The sequence below is a fragment of the Chelonia mydas genome, chromosome 7 (genome assembly GCF_015237465.2).
Source record: "Chelonia mydas isolate rCheMyd1 chromosome 7, rCheMyd1.pri.v2, whole genome shotgun sequence".
NCBI lineage: Eukaryota > Metazoa > Chordata > Testudines > Cheloniidae > Chelonia > Chelonia mydas.
Window position 1 is genome coordinate 50,021,455 of NC_057853.1, and position 27,854 is coordinate 50,049,308.

General features: G+C 53.8%; 1 protein-coding gene and 1 long non-coding RNA gene across 4 annotated transcripts; one reads left to right on the top strand and one right to left on the bottom strand.

Annotated features, from left to right (window-relative positions):
• Positions 1-1,699: 1,699 nt before the first annotated feature.
• On the bottom strand, positions 1,700-8,870 carry LOC122466556. Its single transcript, XR_006292172.1, has 3 exons — positions 8,860-8,870; positions 5,723-5,728; positions 1,700-2,114 (listed from the first exon to the last, which is right to left on the bottom strand). It is a non-coding gene; the product is annotated as an uncharacterized LOC122466556 (long non-coding RNA).
• A 10,173-nt stretch (positions 8,871-19,043) lies between these two features.
• On the top strand, positions 19,044-27,715 carry AMT (aminomethyltransferase). Of its 3 annotated transcripts, XM_037905416.2 has the most exons (10): positions 19,111-19,254; positions 20,283-20,434; positions 22,049-22,216; positions 23,691-23,771; positions 24,591-24,722; positions 25,029-25,107; positions 25,790-25,935; positions 26,105-26,285; positions 26,641-26,796; positions 27,101-27,715. In XM_037905416.2, the coding sequence occupies exons 2-10, from the start codon at positions 20,399-20,401 to the stop codon at positions 27,277-27,279; spliced, it is 1,158 nt and encodes a 385-aa protein (XP_037761344.1). In that variant the 5' UTR covers positions 19,111-19,254; positions 20,283-20,398; the 3' UTR covers positions 27,280-27,715. The 3 variants fall into 3 exon arrangements, with proteins under 3 accessions (XP_037761345.1, XP_037761342.1, XP_037761344.1); XM_037905414.2 differs by lacking the exon at positions 20,283-20,434 and having other exon boundaries at positions 19,046-19,254; XM_037905417.2 differs by lacking the exons at positions 20,283-20,434; positions 24,591-24,722 and having other exon boundaries at positions 19,044-19,254.
• The last annotated feature ends 139 nt before the right edge of the window (positions 27,716-27,854 follow it).

Genomic DNA, 27,854 nt, shown 5'->3' on the forward strand with positions numbered 1-27,854 from the left:
ATCTCCAATACTACTAAGAACCAGATATATGGACTTTGACTGCTTCACCATTTAACAATTCTCTTCTTGTTCTTTCTTTTTTCTTTATAATAATCTTTAGTTTTAGACACGAATGGATTGGCTGGCAGCATGGTATTTTGGGTAAATTCCAAACTAGTATTGACCTGGTAACATGATTGGCCCTTTGGGGTCAGAACATTTTGTATATGAGAGCAGCCCTTTTAAACAACTTCTCACTGTACTGGACCTAGGTGCTGACTGGGGGCCAGAGAACCGGAATGCAATAAAGGGGGCTGTGTGATTTCTTCTTTTTTTTTTTTTTTTGCTCTCAATAACCAGTGTGGGGGACCAGAATCACAGTTTGTGACTGGTTGCAGAGTTTAACTTCAGTGTTAACCATCAGTTTTGGGAGTATCTGCTCCCCGGTTTGCAGCCTGCCCTGCCCTTGACATTTTCAGTGAGGGCTGCCCTGGCACTCTGGGTCACATAAGGATTGGTGCCTTACACCCTGAGCCCTTGGAAGGAAAAGGGTGGGAGTGCGTAAATTGACTGGTTGATGCCTTGAGCCCTCCGTAGGGTATAGGCCGGGTGCTGTAGATTGTGTGGGTAACACTGCCTTCCCCACTTTCACCCCCATGAGCCTGGGGCTCGGTGAGCCCTTGTGCACCCTCCCCCGTCCCCAGCTCTCCTGAAACCTGGCCTTGTCCCCTCTATGGACACTGGCCCTTCAGCCCCAGCTCCCCTCTTCTAAGAGCTGAGGGAAGGCTGGGTTGGGCACAGGCAGCCCCCAAGCTGGGCCATAGGGAAGTGATGATGCCCATGCCTGGCAGAAAGGATGGCATGTGTCAGCCGGGCTCCACTCAGGAGAAACCACTAGCACAGCTCAACTTTGGGGGTTGTTTATTACAGCAGCTGGGTGCAGATCTAGCAAATGCACGATGCATGCCCCTGCGGGGACGGCAGAACAAAGGTCAGATCCCCATTGGTGAGGCCTCATCTGGAGTACTGTGTCCAGTTTTGGGCCCCACACTACAAGAAGGATGTGGAAAAATTGGAAAGAGTCCAGCGGAGGGCAACAAAAAAGATTAGGGGACTGGAACACATGACTTATGGGGACAGGCTGAGGGAACTGGGATTGTTTAGTCTGCAGAAGAGCAGAATGAGGGGGGATTTGATAGCTGCTTTCAACTACCTGAAAGGGGGTTCCAAAGAGGATGGATCTAGATTGTTCTCAGGGTTAGCTGATGACAGAACAAGGAGTAATGGTCTCAAGTTGCAGTGGGGGAGGTTTAGGTTGGATATTAGGAAAAACTTTTTCACTAGGAGGGTGGTGAAATACTGGAATGCGTTACCTAGGGAGGTGGTGGAATCTCCTTCCTTAGATATTTTTAAGGTCAGGCTTGACAAAGCCCTGGCTGGGATGATTTAGCTGGGGTTGGTCCTGCTTTGAGCAGAGGGTTGGACTAGATGACCTCCTGAGGTCCCTTCCAACCCTGATATTCTATGATTCCATGAAGGGCACAGTGACTGTTGGAAGGAACAGCATGGCTGGCTGTAGCCCAAGACCTACGTCCTACTCAGTCCAGCCCAGTCACGTGCAGCCAAGCAAGCACGTAGTCAGGAAGGATTGACCCAGGGGGATGGCACTAGGCTGGCATTCAGGAGAGCAGGGCTCATGTCCCAGCTTTACTAAAAACTCCTTACGTGACCCAGGGTAAGTCTCTCTGGACCTCGGTTCCCAGCTGGATGCTGGGGCCAGCTGCTCCCAGGGTGGGCGCGAGGTTACATGCAGAGGAGGCTGGAAGGTGCTCAGCTACTCCAGCCCCCTTGGAGAGAACATGGGGAGAGGCCAGGCTGTTCACCTCCTGCCACTGCTCAGGCCTGGCTCGCTGATGAGGGAGAGGTGCGCACTGCCCTGAATACCAGGGAAAGTGGCAGTCATGCCATTGCCCCATGTCTGGTGCCAGCACTGTCCACTGCACCTCCGGGGAGAGTTAATGGCACAAAGTGGGGCTCAGTTGCTGCAGGGGTTCCCAAGACACACCCCATCCCCTGCTTTTTTGACCAGCCCGGTGAGCCCTCGAACTAGCCCACACCCCAGCGTTACGAAGGGACTGGGTGCTCGGGAGCAGAGCATGGGCCTGCTGGGAGTTTTGCCCAGAACAGCAGCAGTGCAGAAGAGAGAGCAGTACCTGGTGGTGGAGGAAGGTGCTCCAGGCCGGGATCCAGTGGCCCGGGGGATCGCACACCAGGCTGGGATCCAGGAGACGAAGAGCTCAAACCTCTTCTGTGTGGCTGCTATTTGCTCCATGAGTGGAAGTGAGCATCTCGGAGCACCCTGGGGTCATCAGAGGGGCTGGGTGACAAGCTGCCCATCTCCACAGAGTGTGCATGTTTATGGATCAGGAACCAATTGGGGCTGGGAGACATCTGGGGATCCCACACTCAATCCTGGGTCAGGAGCGATGTGGGTGTCTGGACTGGGTTCTGGGGAAGCATGCTTTGATTGCCATTGGTGCTGAGGCTCCCAAGAGCTGGCAGACAGCTCTCCCCATCCCAGGCTCTGAGCCCTGCAACCTTGTTAAAATCCACAGTCAGGAAGGCTCCACCCAACAGTCCTTCCTCCCCCCTTGCCATGCTCCTGCAACCCCACTTCCATGGAGGGAAGGTGGCAGGGCCCCAGCCCTGTACCCCTTACACCCTCCCAGAACAGGAAGAACAGACAAACACTGCCAAAGTACCCCTGTGGCTTTTGGGTAGCACCTCCCACAGCACAGCCACATGGATGCCACCTGTGCCCACAGGCAATAGCAATCAAACAGGGAATGTCACAGTCCCTCCCCTGTCCCACAACTTCCATGCCTGCAGCACATCAGCCCCACGCTGAGCCCCAGGCAGCCCCAAGCTTGGAGGGCTCTGGTGCAGCATTCAGGGCAATAACTCTGTTCCCCGAGCGCAGCACATCCCTTGAGCTTCACCCAATGCAGGGCTATTGACACCCCAGATCCCACTGGCAGCCGGATTTGTTTGAAATTCCCAGGGGGACGCTCTGCCAAACACCCGCAGAGCAGTTTGATCAGGAGGCTGGGACATGCTGCTGGGCCCAGAACAGGGAGCTTATGCAGTGCTGGGAGAAGAGGAAGTCCGCAGGCCCCAGGGAGATGCAGATAGAGGAGTCTGGCCAGCACCAGGGAGCAGAGAAGCCCAGGAGATGCTGTGGGGGAGGCTTAGGGAGCACAGAACAGGGAGGGAGAGAAAACAACCCTCTTGACCAGGGGTGGCCAACCTGAGCCTGAGAAGGAGCCAGAATTTACCAATGTACATTGCCAAAGAGCCACAGTAATACGTCAGCAGCCCCCCATCAGCTCCCAGCGCTTCCCACCCACCAGCAGCCCTGCCAATCAGTGTCTCCCCTTCCCTCCCCGCACCTCCCGATCAGCTTTTTCGTGGCTGCAGGAGGCTGGGGGGAAGGGGGGCGGAGCGAGGTCAAGGCAGGCTCAGGGGAGGGGGCGGGAAGGGGTGGAGTGGGGGCTGGGCCTGTGGCAGAGCCAGGGGTTGAGGAGTGAGCAGCCCCCAGCACATTGGAAAGTTGGTGCCTGTAGCTCCAGCCCCGGAGTCGGTGCCCATACAAGGAGCCACATATTAACTTTTGAAGAGCTGCATGTGGCTTCAGAGCCACAGGTTGGCCACCCCTGAATTAGAGGAAACAGCACAGGGACTGTTGAACAATTTCACAGCTATACATTCTTTAACTAAGCAACAAAAGGGAATAGCACAGGGGCTGTAAAACAATTTTCTCAGAAGCAGACTTGTAGCAGAACATCACAATTTTGAAACAAATCCACCTCATTTTACTACTAACTTAATAAATCCAAAACAGCTTAATAGATCAAGGCAATTTTGCCAGGGATTGGTAGTGGGTATACATTTGTATTGGGTATGCTTTGGTACTGGGTATACTTTGGCTAACATTGTCCCGCTTTTGACCTTCAATAACAATACTGAATGGGTCACATTTTTAACCTTATGTAATTGTTTTAAAGCAATATATTGGGAAACAATTTGTGCTTGCGGTTTCAACTTAAAATACATTCTTCTCATCCAACAGCACAACCAACACATTATGATGAACAATATTCCGATTAACAAAGAAGACAATTATAGGGTGAAACATGATGTTAAGGACTGATGTCCATGGAGGTGACGATCCTTTAAAAATATACCAATGATACACCATCATTTGTTCAGCTTGTGAGGATATTTTAAAATTTCTGACCCCTGATGTAAAATGGCCAGACTGTGGGTCTCTATCTGCTCTCGTGTGACCGCAGTCAAATGGCTAATTTGTTTGTTCTCTAGCAGCCACTTGTACAAAACCGTCCAATTGACTCCCAAGGAAAAAGTGAAATGTACAGCATTACTTGCGTCCATTGGGCTAAAACTTTTATCCTTATGGATTGGAAAGTAATACATTAAGTAGAGGTTTGTAACATAGTCACATTACACATACATGGCCGCACAGGAGGTTTGACAGCATACCTTTCTTGCCACACGATTTTCTCTAATCCAGTGACACAAACACAACCTTTCCCATCATAATACATGTTGCTGGTGCTGTTATCTAATTCATCCCAATAGCATGTAGCCAGACCTTTGTTTTGTAGCGAATAGGGTTCCTCTAATATTTGCAGTGTGGGGTACGTCCACTGCTGGGCAGTCCATTCCTCACATCCTCGGTGGTCTATAATTTCCTCTTTCTCGTTTAAATATGACCCAGCCAGTCATGGAACCCAAATATGTCTGCCCTGAAGTGTTGGAAGTGCTAGGAAGGCCCACACAGTGCTTTGGTATCTGTGTAGCTGGGCTCGTATTACCTATATTGTAACACGCCCCATTAGGGAGGTTGCCTGTACATATGATTCCATAGGTTTGAACAATCGTGGGACATAAGGGAGAAAAAGATTATCCTTATGTTCAGTTAAAAGGGGAGTTAGGACTGCCATATCTTTGGCTTGTATTCAATCCATTTCTTTCTGTTAAAACAATGACCAACAGTTGCTGCTCTGAGCACCGCAAAACCTCAGCTGTTTTATTGGCTATGTCCCGCATGGTAACATATTGTAACCAAAATGTATGATTCACATGGTTCCAGGTATGCCATTGTAAATACAGTGTGTCCACTCCCGTTTGTACCAATTCAGAAATTTGGTGCTCCTGTCCTTGCACAATTGTATGGTGCAGAGCTTCCACCACACTGGCCTTAGCCTTTAATGCTTCCAGATCCACAGAATTTAATATCCCTGTCCCTACTCTGATGCCTCCCAATATGGTGCTGGCTAGAGCCCACCGTTTACGAGGATGGGAGTATCTTTGTTGCAGGGATTCATACCAGGTATTGAATAAGGGAGTGCTGTATTGTGCACATTCAGGCCATGTGATGGTTAGATTATTTTTAGTCCAATTAACTGTAATGTGTAAGGCTGTTATAATTCGCGCCATATATCCCTTAATGCAGGGGTCTCAAACTCAATTTACCTTAGGGCCAGTGCCAGTCCTCAAATCCTCCCAGCGGGCCAATAATGTTACTGAAGATAGTGTTCAGAAAAGAAAACGTTTATATTGTATTTTTTATTTCGAATTTCTTAGAAATAATAAAACTGTCATACAACTTTGCCTGCCAGAGAGTTTTAAGTGTTTGCCAGTGTCAAGGTTCCTTCCCCACTCTGAACTCTAGGGTACAGATGTGGGGACCTGCATGAAAACCTCCTAAGCTTACTTTTACCAGCTTAGGTTAAAACTTCCCCAAGGTACAAATTAATTTTACCCTTTGCCCTTGGATTTCCACTGCCACCACACAAACTTTATCTGGGTTTACTGGGAAACGTAGTTTGGACACGTCTTTCCCCCCAAAATCCTCCCAACCCTTGCACCCCACTTCCTGGGGAAGGTTTGGTAAAAATCCTCACCAATTTGCATAGGTGACCACAGACCCAAACCCTTGGATCTGAGAACAATGAAAAAGCATTCAGTTTTCTTACAAGAAGACCTTTAATAGAAGTAAAGGAATCACCTCTGTAAAATCAGGATGGTAGACACCTTACAGGGTAATTAGATTCAAAACATAGAGAATCCCTCTAGGCAAAACCTTAAGTTACAAAAAAGACACACAGACAGGAATAGTCATTCTATTCAGCACAGCTCTTTTCTCAGCCATTTAAAGAAATCATAATCTAACACATACCTAGCTAGACTACTTACTAAAAGTTCTAAGACTCCATTCCTGTTCTGTCCCCGACAAAAGCAGCATACAGACAGACCCAGACCCTTTGTTTTTCTCCCTCCTCCCAGCTTTTGAAAGTATCTTGTCTCCTCATTGGTCATTTTGGTCAGGTGCCAGTGAGGTTACCTTTAGCTTCTTAACCCTTTATAGGTGAGAGGATTTTTCCTCTGGCCAGGAGGGATTTTAAAGGGGTTTACCCTTCCCTTTATATTTATGACAGCCAGACACCTGACAATGCTTCAGTTCTGTCAGTTTGTTGATGTTTGGCCTCAGTGACTGAACAGTTGAAACCTTCAGGATTGCAGCAAGGTGTGCATCAGATAGTTGTGTTCGGGATTCAGGCTTGTTTATATTCATTGTGGAAAAAAGTGATGCTGCCTCCATGACTGACTCTGCCAGCGACTAGTGATTCCCCAGCCAATAGGATCTGTAGGGGGCGGCACCTGCAACAGATATTGCCTGCAGCGTGGCTGCATGCATCTCTCCTCCGCGGGCTGCAATGGGGAGGTTCTTGGGTGGCCCGCAGGCTGCCTTAACGGGTGGTTGTCTTTTAAGCAGATGTGGGTAAGGAATTTCCTTAATTGGAGGGCCATTTAAGAGTAACACTATTGCATTGTCTACAAAAACTGTCCTGTTCACCCATACTGTTATTGTACGAATTTCCAATGGCACTGGAGTAAAGGGTGGAAAAGTGTGGTAACCAGGTTTACTGGGTTTACAAGAGGGGTTAGAATCTATCATTGTACCAGTGGGGTGGTTACCGTGGGTGGTACACACATATGATAGCCGGTGGTAAGGTTTACCCAAGCTTGTAAAGGAACTATAGAGAAGGGCCCATACAGAGTATTGTTAAGCACTGGTACCTTTTTGACTTTATTCCAGTTGGAAAAATTGAACCATTGTATTCCCCAAAGTGTGTCTGATATCCTTAGACCACACATTCCCATAAGCAGTATTAACTGCTTTAATTAATTAATTCCCAAAAGTATTAACATTGTGTACTTAAGTCTTTGTTCTCCCACTTGACAGATTTCCAGAGGTGTTCCCCTGTATAAAAAATGCTTGCGCAGTGAGATATCAAACAATTTGGTGTTAATGGGTGCTCTTCAGGGTAAAGATTTACACAGTGTCCACAGTCCTTGAGTGGTGAGTATAACGTACTCCAGCTGAAATAATTAAGCACAAACAGTTTAGGAAAACAGTTTTATCTGTGAAACATGGACCCATTACATTTCCCGTCCTTTTCAATGTGATACACCAGTGGGCTGAGTCGGTCAACTATGGATAAGGGCCTATCCATTTAGAATCTAGAGCATGATACCTTTTCCCTAATTTTACATACATTCCTTGGTCACCAGTTTCCCATAGCATCGATTCGGTGGCTTTTTGCTGATGCATTTTGACAATTTGTTCAATGGCTTGGTTTACTCTATACTGTAGCGTTGTCTTGTCTTCTTGTAATTGTTTGAGCCACTGAAAATAATCATGTTGTGTTGCTGTAGGGTGTTCCTCAGAATTCTTAGTGATGAATTCAAGATTAATTATCAATCGCAATGGCTGCCCAAAAAGAATTTGGTATGGCTGGATCTTTGTTTTCAGTCTGTCACTGCTGCAGATTGCAAATAAAATTAAGGGTAGCTTTTCAGGCCAGTTCTTGCCAGTATGGTCTACCACTTTTCACAGCGCTTCCTTAATGGTGCGATTCATCCTCTGTACTTCACCTGAGGATTGGGGTCAGTATAAGATGTAAAACTTTTGCTTGATTCCCAGAGCATGGGGACAATTTCCTGGTGCAAGTGCTGGAGGAACCAACTAGGGGCGGAGCTCTTCTTGACCTGCTGCTCACAAACAGGGAAGAATTAGTAGGGGAAGCAAAAGTGGATGGGAACCTGGGAGGCAGTGACCATGAGATGGTCAAGTTCAAGATCTTGACAAAAGGAAGAAAGGAGAGCAGCAGAATACGGCCCTGGATTTCAGAAAAGCAGACTTTGACTCCCTCAGGGAACTGATGGGCAGGATCCTCTGGGAGAATAACATGAGGGGGAAAGGAGTCCAGGAGAGCTGGCTGTATTTTAAGGAATCCTTATTGAGGTTGCAGGAACAAACCATCCTGATGTGTAGAAAGAATAGTAAATATGGCAGGCGACCACCTTGGCTTAACAGTGAAATGCTTGCTGATCTTAAACACAAAAAGGAAGCTTACAAGAAGTGGAAGCTTGGACAAATGACCAGGGAGGAGTAGAAAAATACTGCTCAGGCATGCAGGAGTGAAATCAGGAAAGCCAAATCACAATTGGAGTGGCAGTTAGCTAGGGATGTTAAGAGTAACAAGAAGGGTTTCTACAGGTATGTTAGCAACAAGAAGAAGGTCAGGGAAAGTGCGCCCCTTACTAAATGGGGAAGGAAACCTATTGACAGAGGATGTGGAAAAAGCTAATGTACTCAATGCTTTTTTTGCCTCTGTCTTCACTAATAAGGTCAGTTCCCAGACTGCTGCACTGGGCAGCACAGTATGGGGAGGAGGTGACCAGCCCTCTGTGAAGAAAGAAGTGGTTCAGGACTATTTAGAAAAGCTGGACGAGCACAAGTCCATGCGGCCAGATGCACTGCATCCGAGGGTGCTAAAGGAGTTGGCTGATGTGATTGCAGAGCCATTGGCCATTATCTTTGAAAACTCATGGTGATCGGGGGAGGTCCCAGATAACTAGAAAAAGGCTAATGTAGTGCCCATCTTTAAAAAAGGGAAGAAGAAGGATCCAGGGAACTACAGGCCAGTCAGCCTCACCTCAGTCCCTGGAAAAATCATGGAGCAGGTCCTCAAGGAATCAATTCTGAAGCATTTAGAGGAGAGAAAAGTGATCAGGAACAGCCAGTATGGATTCACCAAGGGCAAATCATGCCTGACTAACCTAATTGTCTTCTATGACAAGATAACTGGCTCTGTGGATGAGGGGAAAGCAGTGGATGTGTTATTCCTAGACTTTAGCAAAGCTTTTGGTACGGTCTCCCACAGTATTCTTGCCAGCAAGTTAAAGAAGTATGGGATGGATGAATGGACTATAAGGTGGATAGAAAGCTGGCTAGATCATCGGGCTCAACTGGTAGTGATCAATGGCTCCATGTCTAGTTGGCAGCCAGTATCAAATGGAGTGCCCCAAAGGTCAGTTCTGGGGCCGATTTTGTTCAATATCTTCATTAATGATCTGGAGGATGGCGTGGATTGTGCCCTCAGCAAGTTTGCAGATGACACTAAACTGGGAGGAGTGGTATATACGCTGGAGGGTAGGGATAGGATACGGAGGGACCTAGACAAATTAGAGGATTGGGCCAAAAGAAATCTGATGAGGTTCAACAAGGACAAGTGCAGAGTCCTGCACTTAGGACGGAAGAATCCCATGCACTGCTACAGACTAGGGACCGAGTGGCTAGGCAGCAGCTCTGCAGAAAAGGACCTACTGATTACAGTGGACGAGAAGCTGGATATGAGTCAACAGCGTGCTCTTGTTGCCAAGAAGGGTAATGGCATTTTGGGCTGTATAAGTAGGAGCCAAGCAGATGAAATGGCCTTGACTCATCGGGAAAGCATAAAGCTGGGACTGCTGCCGCTTTTTGTTTTCAGGTGCTCAGGGCAGAATCCTGTTCCGGTCCTCATGCCCATTGAGTCTTTTTTTTTTTAACAACTTCCATAAAGGAAGGGTGATTTCAGCATCCTTATAGATATGTGGCTGCATGAAATTAAATCCGCCCAACAAAACTCGTAAATAGTGCACATCCGTAGGGGCTGGCTGAATAATTTGCACCAGTTGGGCGTCTGCCTCCTTTGGGTAGGGATATTGTTTCTGAGGAGATACTAGCTCGCCAACAATTTTAATGCAGGTGTTAATTTTACCGCAGTCTGTTTTCTTATGAGTCCATATGGTGGGGAAATAAACGCCACACCTCAGCCTGCTCGGCTGAGAGTGTGGTGATGGGCCTCCTGCCCCCTTCTGTTATAAAAATAACCTAATGCCTATCCTTGCAACAAAGCCCGTTGCCAACTGTGTCCACATATCTATTCAGGGAACACCATCATAGGGCCTAATCACATCAGCCACACTATCAGAGGCTCGTTCACCTGCACATCTACCAATGTGATATTTGCCATCATGTGCCAGCAATGCCCCTCTGCCATGTACATTGGCCAAACTGGACAGTCTCTACGTAAAAGAATAAATGGACACAAATCAGATGTCAAGAATTATAACGTTCAAAAACCAGTCGGAGAACACTTCAATCTCTTTGGTCACTCGATTACAGACCTAAAAATGGCAATTCTTCAACAAAAAAACTTCAAGAACAGACTCCAATGAGAGACTGCTGAATTGGAATTAATTTGCAAACTGGACACAATTAACTTAGGCTTGTATAAAGACTGGGAGTGGTTGTGTTATTACACAAAGTAAAACTATTTCCCCATGTTTATCCCCCCCCCCGCCCGCTCCTCACACGTTCTTGTCAATTGCTAGAGATGGCCCACCTTGATTATCACTACAAAAAGTGGTTTTTTTTCTTCTCCCCTCTCTCCCCGCCTGGTAATAGCTCACCTTACCTGATCACTCTCATTACAGTGTGTATGGTAACACTCATTGTTTCATGTTCTCTGTGTATATAAAATCTCCTCACTGTATTTTCTACTGCATGCATCTGATGAAGAGAGCTGTAGCTCATGAAAGCTTATGCTCAAATAAATTTGTTAGTCTCTAAGGTGCCACAAGTACTCCTTTTCTTTTTGTGACATATTAGCTGCTTGTGCCATTAAGTGTTGGCGGCCCACCATTTCTCCTAGTGTTGTAAACGTAGCCAGGATATTTGTAGGATTGTCCTGCCCCACCCTGTCAATGACTCCCTGGATTTCAGTTAGTAGATGCTGTATCTCAGGGAGTGTTAACCCTTCCCTAGCTATTAATTGAAAAGCACGCAGCTTCCATTTAGAGAAATTTTCACGATTAAGGGGTCCAAGTCATTTCGCTATGGCTTGGAGATCAGAGGTGGATATGGGCTCTGTAGTGGTAGTGGTACTATTTCCATTGTCTTCTCTCGTGGTTGTCGCAATTTGGGTTATGACTGCAACTGGATACTGATCAAGAGGTCCCCAACTCTTGGGATCATTCCAAATATTCGCTTCACTGGGATCCTAGAGTGCATTTCCCCAAGCAGGGGCATTATCCCATTCTCCTGCTGTTACCGCTGCTATTTGACATGTTGCGAACCCGAGCTTTTGCCTGAGGTGTTTAATGAGGGATTCGCAATGGTTATAACTGGCAGGGGCTCTGCCTTGCTCTAGAGTTAATTTTTTAATCATTCCTTGTAACTCCTGATTTTCTTTCTCTATTTTATCCTTTTCCCCAGCTTGTTCCTCTAATATTCTCTCCTTTTGTTTCCCTTCTCTGAGTGCTTCCCGAAGGGGATCTAACTGGCTTTGTATTCCTGTTGCCAATACCTTTCACTTCTCTGCTTCTTTTTCTGCCTGGGAAAGTTTCTTGTGCAGAGAGACACTCTCCTGCCGGCAAGCTGCCAGGTGAGCGAATGACTCATTGCACGCTTCCGATAGTAAATAAATTGCTGCCGAATCTCTCTTTGTTGGGGTGGAAAGTTTGCACAGGAGTATATATTGTGCCAGCCTATCTTCTCAATCCAAAATGGCCTGCACATCTGCCAATAGGTGTTCAGCCCGCGGGTTGTGCCCAAACCTTGATAAAATTTGTTTAAAAGGGGTGACTTCTTGAACAAAAGGTAACTCTCCTGAGGGGCATCTTTAGATTGTTGTTTCTTAAACATTTTTCCCAGAGATATAAAATCATGCAATGCTACTCAGATTCTTTTAACCCACAAATACTATTTGCCCAAACTCCTATATCCTTCAGAGTTGGGTCTTACACAGAAAATACCACCTAAAACTCCTCAAGAGTTTGTTCCGATGCCAAAACAGACACTCTTAAGTTCTCCTCCGACTGCTCAGCTCTCTACGACAAAGGGTGCGCACACGAATTTTAAAATAAGCAATCCATTTTGCATAAACAATCAATCTTTCAACTTTACAATAAGTGTGGTGTACGGCCACGTTCCCCATTCCGCAATTCTCCACCAAAAATGTTATGCTTATAAAAACTCACGGAATCTTTTTCAGGGGACAAAGCAATAAGCCATGTTTATTTATAATGTCAACAGATATTAAAACCAGCAAATATATGCATATATTCAAACTAGCACACACACATAGGTTCTGGAGCTGGTGTTTATAGTTACCCCGTCCTTATTGTTGCTCGAGTCAGCCTAGTGGCCAGCTACACTGAACACGAGTAGGGGGAGCTAGGCCTCCGTCAGAGGTGTCTGATGCTCCATTGTTGCAGAATGACCCAAAGCCTCCTGGCCTCCCACCTGTATAGTTGTCATCTTTCATGTCAGTCTATGGATTTTGCTTTGTCAGCTGGGATCCATTAATTACAAATCTGCCCTTCTCACAGTCATCTTTCATCAGTGATGTCTGAATCCTCAATCACAAACTGGGTGCTAGGTGTTTACACAGCTGCTCCTTATCTTATACTTTGTTCTTAGTTTGGGGCAGATGCTTGCACTTCAGGGTCATTAATTTGCACCTCTTCAGCCATCAGGACACGATGACACTAGTGTCTTAGGCTTTGTCTACGCTGAAAAAACACACCCCTGAGCGTTGCAAGTTTCAATGCTGTAAAGTGGCAGTGTAGACAGTGCACCAGCACTGGAAGCCGCGCTCCCAGCACTGGTAGCTACTCCCCTCGTGGGGGTGGGTTTTTTACAGCACTGGGAGAGCTCTACAAAGCCACGTTAAACTCTTTAACTTTGGTAGTGAAGACATACCCTTAGGCTTTGGCTACACTTGCACGTTATACCGTAATAATGCCTCGCAGACTGCTCTGCCTTACTCCCCGTCCACACTGGCAAGGAACGTAGAGCGCTCTGACTCCCTGGCTGGAGCGCTCCTGGTACTCCACCTCCCTGAGAGGATTAACAGCTGTCGCGCATTGGCTGAGACACCCCAGTGTAAACGGGGAGTAACGTTATTACGCACTGATTGAACTCCGGAAACTCCCCATAATCCTTTTAACTGAGGCGTCCTCTCTTTTTTTGTTGTGAACTCCAGAGGCGGAAGTGTCGTTTCAAAGCTCCGTTTCGGGGGCTGCTTATCAAAAAAACAAACACAGCTACTGTTTGCTTTGAATGAGTGAGAGGCAGGCGGGGGGCTCCGTTGGGAGTGCCGACAGCTAATGTTTGCTTGAAGAGAGAGGCGGCGCTTATCTCGTCTATGAGAAAAAAAGAAACAGCTGCCGTTTGCTTTCAGTGAGTGAGAGAGAGGCGGGGGAGGGAGGGGATCTGTACTTACAAGACAGCTCGCTGACACACTCTCAGCCCCCCCAAAACCCCACGCTCTCCCCCCCCACACGCTCCCTGTCACACTCCACCCCACCCCCCATTTGAAAAGTAGGTTGCAGCCACTTGAATGCTGGGATAGCTGCCCACAAAGCACCGCTCCCAATGCAGTGCAAATGTGGCCAGGACAGTGCGCTGACAGCTGTCAGTGTGGACAGACTGCAGCGCTTTCCCTACTCACCTGTACGAAGGCAGGTTTAACACACAGCGCTGTACATCTGTTCGTGTAGCCAAGGCCTTATTTTCTCACTTCCTTCTTCTTGTGATTAGGCCCATCTGCTCAGCTGGTGTCTCTTCTTATCTCCTCACATCCTTGCATAGCTCACTCATATAAAGAACAACTATACATCCATCTACTAAGCAATTAGAGGAAACAGCACAGGGACTATAAAACAATTTTCTTACAAGCAGACTTGTAGCAGAACATCATGATTTTGAAACAAATCCAATCATTTACTATTTTAATTCATAAGACAAATTAGTACTAACTTAATAAATCCAAAACAGCTTAATAGATCAAGGCAACTTTGTCAGGGATTGGTATTGGGTATGCTTTATTATTGGGTATGCTTTGGCTAACAAGGGAGTTACGGTCTCTTCCAACCCTAATCTTCTTTGATTCTATGATTCTAGGTGGACAGAAGAATTCTGGCAGCCTAGGTACCGCCTCTCGGGGAGGTGGGTTGCGTACACTGGTGGGAGAAGCCCTGTTGGTGTAGGATGTGTCTACACTGAAGTGGGCAGCTGTGGGGTTATAAGAGTAGACAAGCCTAGAAGAAAGAAGTTGCTACAGAAGCATGGCACCAGGAGGCCTGGTGTTGGCCAGGAGGGACTAGGCGGGCCTGGTCTACACTTAAATTAGGAGGACATAGCTACGGCACTCAGAGATGTGAAAGCCCCCCTCCCCCACCTCCCAAGTGCTGTAGTTAAGTCAACCTAAGCCCCAGTGTAGATGTGGCTGGGTCAATGGATGAATGCTTCTGTCAACCTAGCTACCACTGCTCAGAAGCCAAAAAACCTCTCCAGCAGCACAGCTGCCATGCCGGAGCTGTACCACTGTATCACCCACAGTGTAGACATGGCCTCAGCCTTACCCTTTGCTCCTGGATACTAACCGAAGGACTTCCCAACCCTGTGTCCCAGTTGACTCTGTTTGCAAAAGGCTGCCAGGTGTCATTGCAAACACTGGCTGAGGTTCACTGAGCCCTGAAGAGGAGGAAAGGCTCTGACTAGGAGTCTATCTCAGGCCATGGCAACATGACTAAATTGACAAACGTTACGCCGGGGTGCGCTGATGTAACACAGGGCATCCCCAGGTGGTATTCCAGCATGTCCACCCCACCGTGGGGCACAATACCTTTGGGGACATTGTCAGTGCTTGGAGGGCTAACTGGGAGTCTCACAGGGCTTTCTGGAACCAAGGAGGTCAAAATCCCACCATGCCACTGTCCACATCCCAGGATTTTCACGTCTTTCTCTTTCCTGCCTGGTGCTATTCGGTGTCTGCCAGCTCTTGTCCAGAAGCCTGCAGAGCTCCATACAGTTCTCTTGTCTGTTGCTAATACAGGCTGCACAGTTCTCTAGCATTTGCACAGTCTGAGGCAGCTCTGCTCCCATCAGGGCTGCAAGGAGGATGATGCAGAGATGTTTGGGCACAATAACTGGATGCTGATGGACTCAGCAAAAGTCAGTACCTGGTTGCTGCTCTTCACAGAGCGGTTCCACATGGGGGAGCGCAGAAAGGGAAAGAGACATCTCAAAGCTCCCTGATGTTATTCTCACACATCTCTGTAATAAGAAATGCTTACTGACACTGTGGCTTTGGAGTGCATCGCCTGCACTGCTCTCCAGTGCAAACCCTGGGAAGCACAGCCAGGCTGGGCGGAGGGCATGCTCCATTGCAATGTAGCTCTATAGCTTGGTTCCTCCCTGGGTATGGGTATAGAGCAATGGCAGTGAATATACTGGCACTATTTTCATAGGCAGTTACTTTGCCTGGTATCTCACTCCTGCGGGTCATAAAGGCAGCTGTTAATGGCAGCCCAACATGGCCCGGGCCAGTAGGCTTCTAGCCTGTCTACTGCAATGGTGCTAGAGAACTGGCCATAGAGTGGTGCGGAGAGTGTCCTGGGTGGAGGCAGAACCAAGGCTGACCTCCCTAGAAACCTTGGGGAGAGGATTGCACAGCATCTGCATGGAAGTCTCCCTGAGGTCTCTCATGGGGAGAAAAGCGACATCCCCATTCTGATACCGGAGAACTCTGCATGGCCCCACCGCCCAACAAGCCAAAGACATGAGAAGCCGATGCCGATTCTTTCTGTTTGTTCTACCTCTGCCCAAACCCTGGACACTGGCCTGCTGTGGCCTGTGGGATTGGATGGCCAGGACACATGGTTAGATTGTGTTCCCTGACCGTCCCTCTCTCCCATTGGCCCAGTGGAGCCATGCGAAGGTGACACCTGCCTGAACCCATGAATGGGCTGCGTGCTGGTTTTAAATGGGGAACAAAGGCTGGTAGGGGACGGTGGGTGGGGGAGGTTCAAGGAAAGCAAAAAACAGGAGAAAAAGAAGGAATAATGTCACGGGGTCCCAGACTGGGGGCTCTGGAACTGCTCTGAATGAAGCCAGGCAGGACTCTGGGGCAGCGTGTCTCCCCTCAGGCCCACTCTCACTAGAGCAGCCTGCTCGCCTTCAGCACATCATGGGTCTGACCTCGGAGCATTCAGCCCCCTGTTCTCACCATGATCTCCCTGCAATGAGTCTCCCTGGATGGGCCACCTGGGGAAGCTTCACCCTGCCCCCAGAGGGGCCATGCACCCCACTCCACAGTCAGCGGTGATTCGCAGCATGTGTAAAACAGAAGGTTTATTAGTTGTGTGGAACACAGTGTAGAACAGAGCTTGTTACCACCGAAAGCAGGAAGTTACAGCAAAGTCCATATTGGGGGATCCCCACCCCAAAGTCCCAAACCAGGAGACTGACTCGCTTCCAGCAGCCTCCACTCAGTCACACCCAGTGCCCCCTCGTCAGCCTTTGATTCTTTTCCGAGCAAACCGGTCCCCTGGCCTCCACCTCTCGCTTTGTTCTCCAACACCTCTGGCTGGCTCCCGCAGAGGATCAGTTGCCAGAGTGTCGGCCATTGTCTGTGCCAAGGCAGCCAGTCAGCAGTCACACCTGCCCGCTAGTCCAGTGGCTCTCAACCTTTCCAGACTGTTGTCCCCCTTTCAGGAGTCTGATTTGTCTTGCGTACCCCAGGTTTCACCTCACTTAGAAACCACTTGCTTATAAAATCAGACATAAAAATACCAAAGTGTCAACAGCCACCTTATTACTAGAACACTGCTGATGTTCTCATTTTGTCTGTATGAAATTTTAGTTTGTACTGATTTCGCTAGTTTTTTATGTAGCCTGTGGTAAAACTAGACAAATATCTAGATGAGTTGATGTACCCCGTGGAAGACCTCTGAGTACCCCCAAGGGTAGTTGTACCCCTGACTGAGAGCCATTGCTCTAGCGGCCTCTGCTTGATCACAGATCACACACCCTTGTCCCACCACCTAGATACTTGTGCAACACATAGGGGAAACTGAGGCACACACATTATTCATACAAAACATTTTAAAAAATCCCATTTAATCACAAATGTATGTAGATACTTCCCCCCGCTCCCATTCCCGTGATCAGCAGCCTCATCCATGCAAGCCTGGCAAGACTGGCTAAATTTTGCGGAGTTTCAATCAGTGCCTGGCCCACTGCCACATCTCCCTCCTCCTCCTCCTCCTCCTCTCCTGCCTCGCTGTTCACAACTGGGGTCTCCTCCAAGGTGTCCACAGTGGTCTGCGGGGTGCGGGTGGGCATGCACCTCGTACAAGCAGCAGGTCTGTGAGGCACTACCAAATATCTAGTTGCCCTCCTTTGCACAGCACTGCATGCCCCTTCTCCTGCAGCCCCTCTGCAATGTGCACCGCGATGGTCCGTAGCTGGGCCTGCAAAGCCTCTTCTCCCTGCCGGCCCAGGAACTCCAGTAGCTCCAGGCAGGAGCATGTCTAAGCAGTTCTTGGTGCATGGAGCTGGCCTGGGTGGTTGGGCAGGTGCACACAATGAGGGAGAGCTGCCAGCTGTGCTCAGCAAGATGGGCAATCAGTAAAAGGCATTTCAGAACCACGCAGGAAGTTAAAAGGTGAGGGAAGGTGTGAACTGCAGGGTGCCATTGGGCTGCATGCTGGGAAACTGCATTCCAGTTTCTGTGCCCTCTGGGCAGTGCAGGTCAGAACCAGGACTGGTGCTGTCATGGGGACAGGGGCACTGTGGGATGGGTGCAGGAGAACTGGTAGGGTCACAAGTCCTGTAATGGCTCACTTGCAGTGGTGTTACAGCGTTGCTGTCCTGGGCGGCGGGAGAAAGGTGCGAGCATAGACACATGCACACGTGGACTCGCCCAGACCTTGCTTTGCAATGTAGACCAGGCCTAAACAGGACTCACTGGGCAGAGAGACTGGATGAAGCAGGCAAGCCTAGCCAGGGGCTCAGCCTCAGAGGTGTCCTGCCCTGGGCTCTGGCACACTGAGGGGACCCTCCAAGGGTGGGTTGTAGTGACGCTCCTGGGGCTCCATGACAAGCCAAAGGCTGGCCCCCCAAAGATGAGGTGTGTGCACAGGTGGACATATGGCCCAGGGATGCTGCCACAGGGGATCGGAGCCCCAGGCTGTGAACACCCTACACTTGGAGCCATGCTCCACAGTCCGAAATCCTGGGGAGCTGGGCAGGCGCCGCAGCCACGCTGCCATGGGCATGGCAGGGGCTGTCCCTGCAATGGGCACATCCCAGTATGCAGCCCAATGGCACCCTGCAGTTCACACCTGTGTGAGCAGCACCGGGGCCTCTACTGGGATTGGGGCACCTAGCAGTCCCGGAGTTCAGACAGACCCACATGTGTCTGGCTGGGGGCCCGGGGTAGAATGGGGGAGGTGGGCCCAGGGCCCACACACCCTTGCCACACCAGGAGCCCCCAGGTCCCATGCAGGCTGGGCTCTCCCTGGTGCCCCAGCTGGGGGTGGGGGGTGCCGGGAGCAAAGCACTCAAAGCGCCCCACCCCCCTGAGGGGCCCGGGTGGCACAAAGATCATATGAGGCAGGTGTCCCCCCCCCCGCTGCTCCTCCCCACACCGCGTTAAACCCTTCCCCCCGCAGCTCTCCTCTCCCGCATTAATCTCCTCCCCCAAGTTAATTCCCTCCCCCCGCAGTTCCCTCGGTGCGTTAAACCCCTCCCCCCGCTGCTAATCCCCTTTCTCGCAGCTCCCCCCACGCATTAAACCCCTCCCCCCGCAGCTCCCCCCAGTTATCCCCTCCCCCGGCGTTAAACCCCTCTTCCCCCGGCGGCCCCATTTCCCAACCTGCAGTGCCAGGGGCAGGCCTGGGATCAGAGGCTGCGGGATGCTGCGGGCGGGCGGCCGGACTGCGCTGCGGGTCGGGCCCCGGGGCCTGGAGCCCGGGGCGGGCGGGCGGCGGCGCTGCTGCAGCTCCGGGCCGGTGAGCGGGGGCGGGGGGACCCCGGCGTCCGGGTGCGACCCCCATAGTCCGGCCTGTGTCCTGCGCAGGGACTGTCCCGGGCTCCGGTCCCCACTGCCGCAACTCCCGACTGCCTCTTCCACCGCCACCAACTTCCGCCCCGACCCTCCCCTTGCCCCCCATGCCCCCGATACCCGACACCCCCTGATTGCTCTTCCATGGCCCCCAATTTCCACCTCCACCCCCTGATACTCCCTGATTCCCACCCCCAATTCCTGCCCCCTGAGTCCCAGCCCCCACCCCTGAATCCTCCCCCCCACTCCCAAGCCAGACCCCATGCTGCCCCCCAATACCTGCTGCCCCTGATACCTGACACCCCCTGACTGCCCCTCCACAGCCCCCAACTTCTGCCCCGACCCTCCCACCACTCCCAACTCCGACCCCCCTGCTGCCCTGGTACTCCCTGACACCCACCCCCAATTCCCCACCCCTTCCCCTGATTCCCAACCCCTACTCCCTGGCTCCGATACCCAACACCCCCAAACTCCAACCCCCTAATTTCCCCCGAAGCTCCCCCTGCTCCTCTGCTGCCCCCCAGATCCCACCCCTGACCCCCCACTGCCCACTACCACCCCCCACCACCCCAATACACAACCCCCCCCCAACTGCCACCCCCCTGACTGCTGGTGAACACCCGCTCCAGGCCCCTGACTTTGCACTTCCTCCCTACATCCTGGCTTTGGGATAAAAACAAATTTAATTTGTAGCTGGGGCTGCTGTAGAGAATCCCCTTGCCCCCTCCCTAACCTACCCCCTACACGGCCCCACCCAACTGCCCCCTCCTATGTGTGCCTCCAACTGGCCTTCCCAGTGTCCCCCTACTGCCCCCACTAGCCTTCAGGACTATGCCCCCTGTGTCCGCCTCCCATATGTCTCCTGACTGTTCTTTGTACCCCCTGTTCCCCCTGACTGGTGTGCCCCCCCCATACTCCCGAATGCCCCGTCCCCTCAGACTACACCTCCCAGCTGCTCTCCTTTTGCCCCTCCAGCTGCCCTCTGCACCTCTGTGCCCCTGCTTTGGTGGTGGCTGCCTGAGTGTGCAGAGAGCCTGCCCCGGGGATTGGGATGAGCCTGTGTTGGTGCCAACTCTGAACCCTAATGATGAATGTGGACTCTTCCTACTGATCTCTCTGCAGGCAAGGTAGGGGTCGGAGACTGGCAAAGAGCAGGGGCCAGAGAGACCTGGTGGAGGGGGGAGCGAAGCAAGAGATAGGGCAGCAGGACACCTCCCCCGCAGTGACCTTGGATATGCCAATTACCGATAATGAAGGGCACGTGCTGGGCAAAGGGCAGGAGCTCCCCTTGATCAGTGCACACAGCCCTGGGCTCTGCCATCAGTAAATACAGCCCTCATCGTGTCCCCCCCGGGCAAGGATGCCCCGCTCCCCTCCATCCACCAGGGAGGACCCCAGCCTGGGGTTCTGGCTTTCTCGGTGGGTTGCGGGGGCTGTGTCCGTCACGCCCCGGGGAGCCGACGCGGCCATAAAGGGGAGTCCAGCTTTGTGCTGGGTGTTGGCAGCTCTTGGCATGTAGGGAAGGGGATGCTGCTGCAGCACGGTGCTGCCAGGCTGGCACTGCAGCTCCCCCTCAAAGCCATCTCTCTCTTGCTGGGCATGGCCACGGTGGGGGTGGCAGGGGGTGCTGTGTCCCCTGCTGCCTGTTCTGTGCCAGCCTGGGGAGCATGGCCGAATCCTGGGGGTCCTGGCCCCTACAGTCTGGGGTACAGCACTACAGGGAGGGGTGGGAGGAGCCAGAAACCTGGCGGCTGAACGTTCCCATTAGTCCAGTCTCTGGCTCTGGCACTGGGGCAGGTTCCCCTTCTTGGGCTTCTTGGAAAACCCACATGGGCTCAGAAATGCAGCCTGGTTCTGAGCCGGGGCCCTGGCAGCCAGCCTGGGGGCTCCTCTCCATTCTGGGGCCTCTTGGGGAGCCCCTCCTGTGCCTCAAGATGAGTGTCTGGGGCCAGCGCTGCAGCCTGAGGCCTCAGCTGGCATAGACACGTGCTGCTAAAACTTCTGGAATGGGAGCCCAGAGCCGGGAGCAGAGTGCCCCCCAGACCTTCCCCATCTGGAGCAGGTCCGGGGGGAGGGGCTCGCACTGACCGGGCTGTAGCCATGCACTGAGACTAAAGGGGGAAGCCTGGGGGTTCCCCAGCAAGACCGAGGTGATCTCCCCTGGAGCCTGCATCCCTGGTCCCAGACATGCCTGGCACTGCGGTTACAGTGGGGCAGGGCTGCCAGTGCCCCACCATGGTGCCAGCTGGCATCCCTTGGTCTGGGGCACAGCCCTGCAAACTGAGGCTGGCATTGGGCAGGGAAGAGCAGCGGGGGTGGTGGGGGGACAGAGCCTACAGCCTGGGCATGCTCCCAGCCTGGGGGCAGCGCAGGGAGACCCTGCGAGCTAACCCCAAGCTGTTCAGGGAGGGGCTGCCGCTTCGCAAGTGTGGCTGAGGTACCAGCTGGTCTGTGCCATCCTCTCTCCATCCTGCCCACAGGGGCATTACTGGGGGTCAGCTGCAGGTTCAGCCCTGTCTCACAGGAGGGTGCCCGAGCTCTGACTGCCAGTGCGGTCCTCAGGTGGTAATCTGCCCCGTGACAGGAACATTGCCCTGGGGCAGTGCCCATCGACCCTTCCTGGCAGGGAGCCATGCTGTGTCCTGGACATGTGGCTCTGTGCCAGGTGCCAAGCCCAGCCCCTCTTGCTGGGGGGTTCTAGTGCCAGGGCCGACCTGATCCGGCCCCCTCTCGCCCTGCAGGACAGCCTGAAGCAGACGCCCCTCCACGCCTTCCACCAGCAGCAGGGCGGCAGGATGGTGAACTTCGCTGGCTGGAGCATGCCCGTGCAGTATGCACTGAGCCACCTGGAGTCCCACCTGCACACACGCCGGCACTGTTCCCTCTTTGACGTCTCCCACATGCTGCAGGTAGCATCGCCCGCCCCAGCCGCTCCCCGCCAAGGGTCCCCTGTGCTCACAGCCTGGCCGCATGCAGGCCAGGAAGCTGTACACCCCATTCGCTGTGCATCCGCTCACCTTGTAGACGAGCCTGAAGAATGAGGAAACTGATGAGGAAACTGAGATGAGGAAACTGAGGCCCAGGCAGGGCCAGCCAGCACTGCCCAGAGTCAGATCTTAGGGGTGTGACTAGAGCTGTGGCCCTCCTGACAGAGGGCAGGGACTCAGCCAGGCTGCACAGCAAATTAGGGCAAAGCAGAGAATGGAACCCAGGAGTCCTAGCTCACTCGCCCTCCCCCGCTTGCATTGGGCACCTTAAAAATATCTTAATACACAAGTACCCAGCCATGCCAGCAGGGGCAGGGCAGGACTCTCTGCAATGGTGGGGGCGGGGCTGGACCGGCGAAGGGCTCTCTGCAACGGCTGGACTGGCACAGGGCTCTCTGCAATGGCGGAGGAGAGGGGGGCAGGGCTGGCATGGGGCTCTCTGTGATGCCGGAGAGGGGGTAGGCAGGGCCGGCATGGAGCTCTTTCTGATGGGGGAGGGCCAGGGTCGACGCCAGGCTCTCTGCAATGCGGTGGGGCTGGGGAGTGGAGTGGGGGGGACTCTCTGCAATGCGAGGGGCTGGGCCGCCGCTGGGCTCCCTGTGATGGAGGTGGAGGGGGCAAGCCTGGCTCTCTGAGATGCGGGGGGTTGGGCCAGTGCAGGGCTCACTGTGATGAGTGGGAAGGGCCGGCGTGGGGCTCCCTGCAATGGGGGTGGAGGGGACAGGGCCGGCGTGGGGCTCCCTACGATGGAGGGGGCAGGGTTGGCACGGGGGGCTGGGCTGGTGCAGGGCTCTCTGCAATAGGAGTGGAGGATTCAGGGCTGGCACGGGGCACCCTGCTATGTGGGGGAAGGGCTGGTGCAGGGCTCCGTGCGATGGGGGCGGAGGGGACAGGGCCAGTGGAGGGCTCCCTGCGATGGGGGTGGAGAGGGCACGGCTGGTACGAGGCTCTTCCTGAGGGGGGTGGGGGCCTGGGCCGGTGCACAGCTTTCTGCGATGGAGTTGGGGGGTGAGGCCAGCAGGGGGCTCTCTGCGATGGGGGTGGGGGAGCAGAGCCGTCACGGGGCTCTCTGCGATGGGGGCTGGGCATGTCTTAATGGCTATGGGGCAGGGCTGGTAAGCTGGGCTCAAGCTGTGCCCATGCTGGAGATGCCCACAGCTGGCCCATGCCATCTGATGCGGGTCATGGGACTGGCACGAGGGGCTGTTAAATTGCCGTGTAGAAGTCCAGCTTTAGACTGGAGCCAGGATCTAGGATCCTGCGAGGTGGGAGGGCCCCAAAGCTGGGCTACAGCTGGAGCCAGAACATCTACACGGCAATGAAACGGCCCTGCAGCCCAAGCCAGCTGCCTGGCCAGCCAGCGGAGACAAGACCCTCAGCAATGTCTCCTTCCCAGACCAAGGTGTTTGGCCGGGACCGGGTGAAGTTCATGGAGAGCCTGGTGGTTGGGGACATCGCAGAGCTGAAGCCGGACCAGGTACGGTGGGTGTGAGATGCCCTCCCCCATCCCCATGGCCAGGAGTCTTTGTAGTGCCCTGGAGAAAACAGCAGTGGGTCTTAGGGCAGCCTGGGCATGGGCAGAGCTACCGTTGTGGGGAGCCCTAGCCCTAGACCCCCTCTGCCCCTGCTCTGTGTGCAGCAGCAGCCTGGCAGCTCCTGCCATATGCCCGGTGGGGCACTCAGCTCTCTGCTGAGTGGGGCAAGGAGCTCACCTAGGAGCCAATATGTTGATCTGGGCCCGGGCAGCCCTGGTGACTCTGTGACTCCAACACCTTCCATGTCCCAGGGAGCAAATCGCTTCTCCCCTCTGGGGTAGTGACGCCACATGGGTAGGTCCCGAGTCAGATGGTTCATAACAAGCGCAGAAAATTGCCCATTCATCACAGGAGACGTGGCCACCTCACCTGCTCTGGCCATGGGGTCAGAGAGCTGGCGGGGGGGGGGGTCCCATAGCACAAATCCATCATGAAACCAACCCCATCCTCTGTTCAGTTAAGAGAGAGACCCGAGGCTGGGCTACCAGGGGGCTGCAGTCAGGAGTGAGGGGCACCAGCAAAGCTGGGGGAAGCCCAGGGCTGGGCTCGCAGGGGTGTGGTCGGGAGTGAGGGGCACCAGCACATGGGGGGAGCCCAGGGCTGGGCTTGCAGGGATCTTTCACTGAAGGGCCATTAGGAGACACTGCATGGCATGCTGGTGATCTGTGGCCTTGCCTGGAGTTTCAAAGGTGGGGGGCGGGCAGGGACGGGTCTGCTCTGTGACTTGTGGCTGCTCAAGCTCAGCATGGCCTCGCTCGCAGGGCACCCTGTCTCTCTTCACTAACGAGGAGGGAGGCATCCTCGACGACCTGATCGTGACCAGCACCTCGGAGCAGCACCTCTATGTGGTGTCCAACGCAGGCTGCAGGGACAAGGACTGGGTCCTGATGCAGGTATGTGTGCGGCTGGGCACCCCCTGCCTGGACCCTGCAGTGACCCTGAGAATGGGATCATTGCTGGGCGCCTGCTCTCTCCCTGCTGTGCTGGTGCTGCCCTGCTGGTGCCCTTCCCCATGGAGCTGCAGCCCTGGCTGCCAGGGGGCTCCCTGAATGGCAGAGGCGGAAGAATCCATCCCCCGTGCAGGGCTGGAGGCAGGTCCGATGCTGGTCCAGGGTCTGGCTGCTGACCTGGCCTTCAGGAGCTGGGCTCTGTCCCTGCTCTGCGTGCCCTGTTCTCACCTGTGCTTGTCTCCGTTCCAGGGCCGAGCAGAAGAGCTGCGGGCTGCAGGCGGCGATGTGCACCTGGAGGTCTCTGAGAACGCGCTGCTGGCTCTGCAAGGTAACAGGCTGCCCACCCTGGGCTGTCAGCATATCCCTGCATCAGGGCCCTGCACTGACAGCCCCTTCCCCATTGGGGTCACCCTGGTTCGGAGTTCCTGCCAGGCCCGGAGCTGATGGTGCTGGCTCTACTGCCAGGCTGGCCAAGCCAAGGTGGGACTCTACAGGACATCCTGCCCCATTCCCATGCCCTTGGAGAGAATCTGATGGCACAGACCCCTCGGCCTTGCTGTGCTCCCCCCCCATCCCCCACCAGTGCAGGGGGGAGTTGGCAAACACAGGCACCACTGCCCTGGTACTGGGGGTTGCCAGGCGAGGGTCAAGGCCCATCATTCCTGGGCAGAGCTGTCCCAGAGGTGGGGGTGGGTTAGAAATGCTGACTCACTCAATCTCTTACAGGACTGGTGAAACTTGGAACAAAACCTGCCTGGTGGGGGTCGGGCAGCTCTGGGGCCCAGTGCGTGGCAGCCTGCCAGGCAGGCAGGCCCTGGCAGAATGGCTGTGTGGGGCAGCGTTGAGAGAGCAGCGGGGGGCTAGCAGGAAATGCCCATTTGTTGTGTCTCAGACATACTGAAACTTCCCCTGCCGGCTCTGCCCCAAGTCCTTCGTGCCCTGCCAGGGTGGGTGCTATCCCCGGGATGCTGAGGCTCACACTGAGCTCCTCCTGTGCTCTCTGTGCCCAGGTCCCTCGGCAGTGCGGGTGCTGCAGACAGGCGTGTCGGATGACCTGGCCAAGCTGCCCTTCATGAGTAGTGTGGCGATGGTCGTGTTTGGCGTGCCAGGCTGTAGGGTGACACGCTGCGGCTACACCGGAGAGGATGGCGTCGAGGTACCGTGCTGCCGGGCCCAGGGGAGGGGAGGGCGGAGGTACCAAAGCAGAAGCGGCCCTGGTGGGGCAGGGAGGAGGCGAGGTGTCCCGTGGGTGGCATGGTGCTGGCTCAGGCACTGCCTGGTGGGAGGAAGCTGGAACTTACCATGCCTGCCATTGCTTGGCTCAGATCTCGGTGCCCGCGGGGCGCGTGGTGGAGCTGGTGGAGCTGCTGCTCAGGGACCCACAAGTGCAGCTGGCAGGGCTGGCGGCCAGGGACAGCCTGCGCCTGGAGGCGGGGCTCTGTCTCTATGGCAACGACATTGACGAGACGACCACACCTGTGGAGGCGGCTCTGGTGTGGACCCTGGGTAGGAAGGGGCAAGGAGCAGGGCAGGCATGGCAGGGCCTGGGCACCTTAACAGCTGTGAGGAGCACCTTGGGGGGTTGGTGAGCCTGGTATGGGGACTGGAGGCTGGTACAAGGGTGCTAGCTGCCTTGGGGAATGGAGACACAGGGACAGTGAGAGCCCTTGTGGTTGGGGGGGAATAGGTTGTGGGGCACTTGGTGCATGGGGGGCTTGGCCGGGCCCCCAGACTGCCAGGGCATGGGGGGCCGGCCAGACACCTAGAGGGCCAGTGGATGGGGGTGGGACAGGGTTTGGAGTGCTGGTGGTGTGGGTGAGGGTGCCCAACCTCCTAACTTGGCCTGTCTTGCTGTCTGCAGGGAAGCGGCGCCGGGTGGCCATGGATTTCCCCGGTGCCACGGTCATTGTTCCCCAGATCAAAGGGAAGGTGAAGCGCAAGCGCGTGGGGCTGATTTCCACGGGCCCTCCCATCCGTCCACACATGCCCATCCTGAGCCTGGAGGGCAGGCCCATCGGTAGGTGGGGCAGGCAGGAATGCGGCCCTTGTGGGGGTGCTTGGGCCTGGCTAGCCCTTCATTAGTCCACTTGCATGGGCCTCCCTTCCCCTCACTGTGCTGCAGCCCAGGGGGCAGGACCCTGACCCTGGCACGCTTGGCATGTCCGTCTCCCTGTGTGACAGGCTCCGACCTGCAAAGCTCACAAGCTGGGCCCCACATCAAGGAGGATGGTACAGCTGTATGTGTGGGGTCTGCTGGCAGTGGTGGGGGGCTGGCATGGCTGTTCCCACACTAACCTACCACTTGTGCTTCCTGTGCCCAGGCGAAGTGACCAGTGGCTGCCCCTCTCCCTGCTTGAAGAAGAACGTGGCCATGGGCTATGTGGAAGGTGAGCAGAGCCGGGTGGGCACGGTGCTGGCCGTGGAGGTGCGGAAGAAGAGCTGCCCTGCCCTGGTCACCAAGATGCCCTTTGTGCCCACCCGCTACCACATGCTCAAGTGAGGCACTGCTGGCAAGCCACGCCTCCCACCCACCCCAACCAATCAGCATGCACCTCTCTGCCCTACATGAAAGGCCACATCCCCAATCAGGACTCCCCAGAGGACAGCCTGGCCCTACAGTGCCACCTGTCCAAGCAAGGCTGGGCCTCGCCAGGGGCACAGAGCCAATGTCCAGCCATGCGCTGCCCAGCCAATGCCAAGGGCATGTGGCTTCCAGCCCCATCTGAGGCCGATGTCAAACCAGGCCAGTCTGTTGGTCGTCTGAGGGGGGGGCAGCCTCTCAGCTGTGACCTTTGTCCAGACATGCTCTGGCCTGCCGCTTGTATGCCAAATGCTGACGGGCAATGGGCTGGCAAGGTGAGAGCCCCTCTGCTGCCTGGGCGTCCTCTTTCTCTGTAATTGGGCTGTGATTCTCCATTAAAGACCCCCTGACTCCATTCCTGCTCTGCCACTCGTCTTTACCCATGCTAGGCTGGCGGTGTGCAGCACCCAGAGGGCACAGGCTGGAGAACAGCCTTCAGCCGCCACTGCTCACACGTGGCTTCTGAGTATTCTGGGTCCCTCACTGGCCTGGAG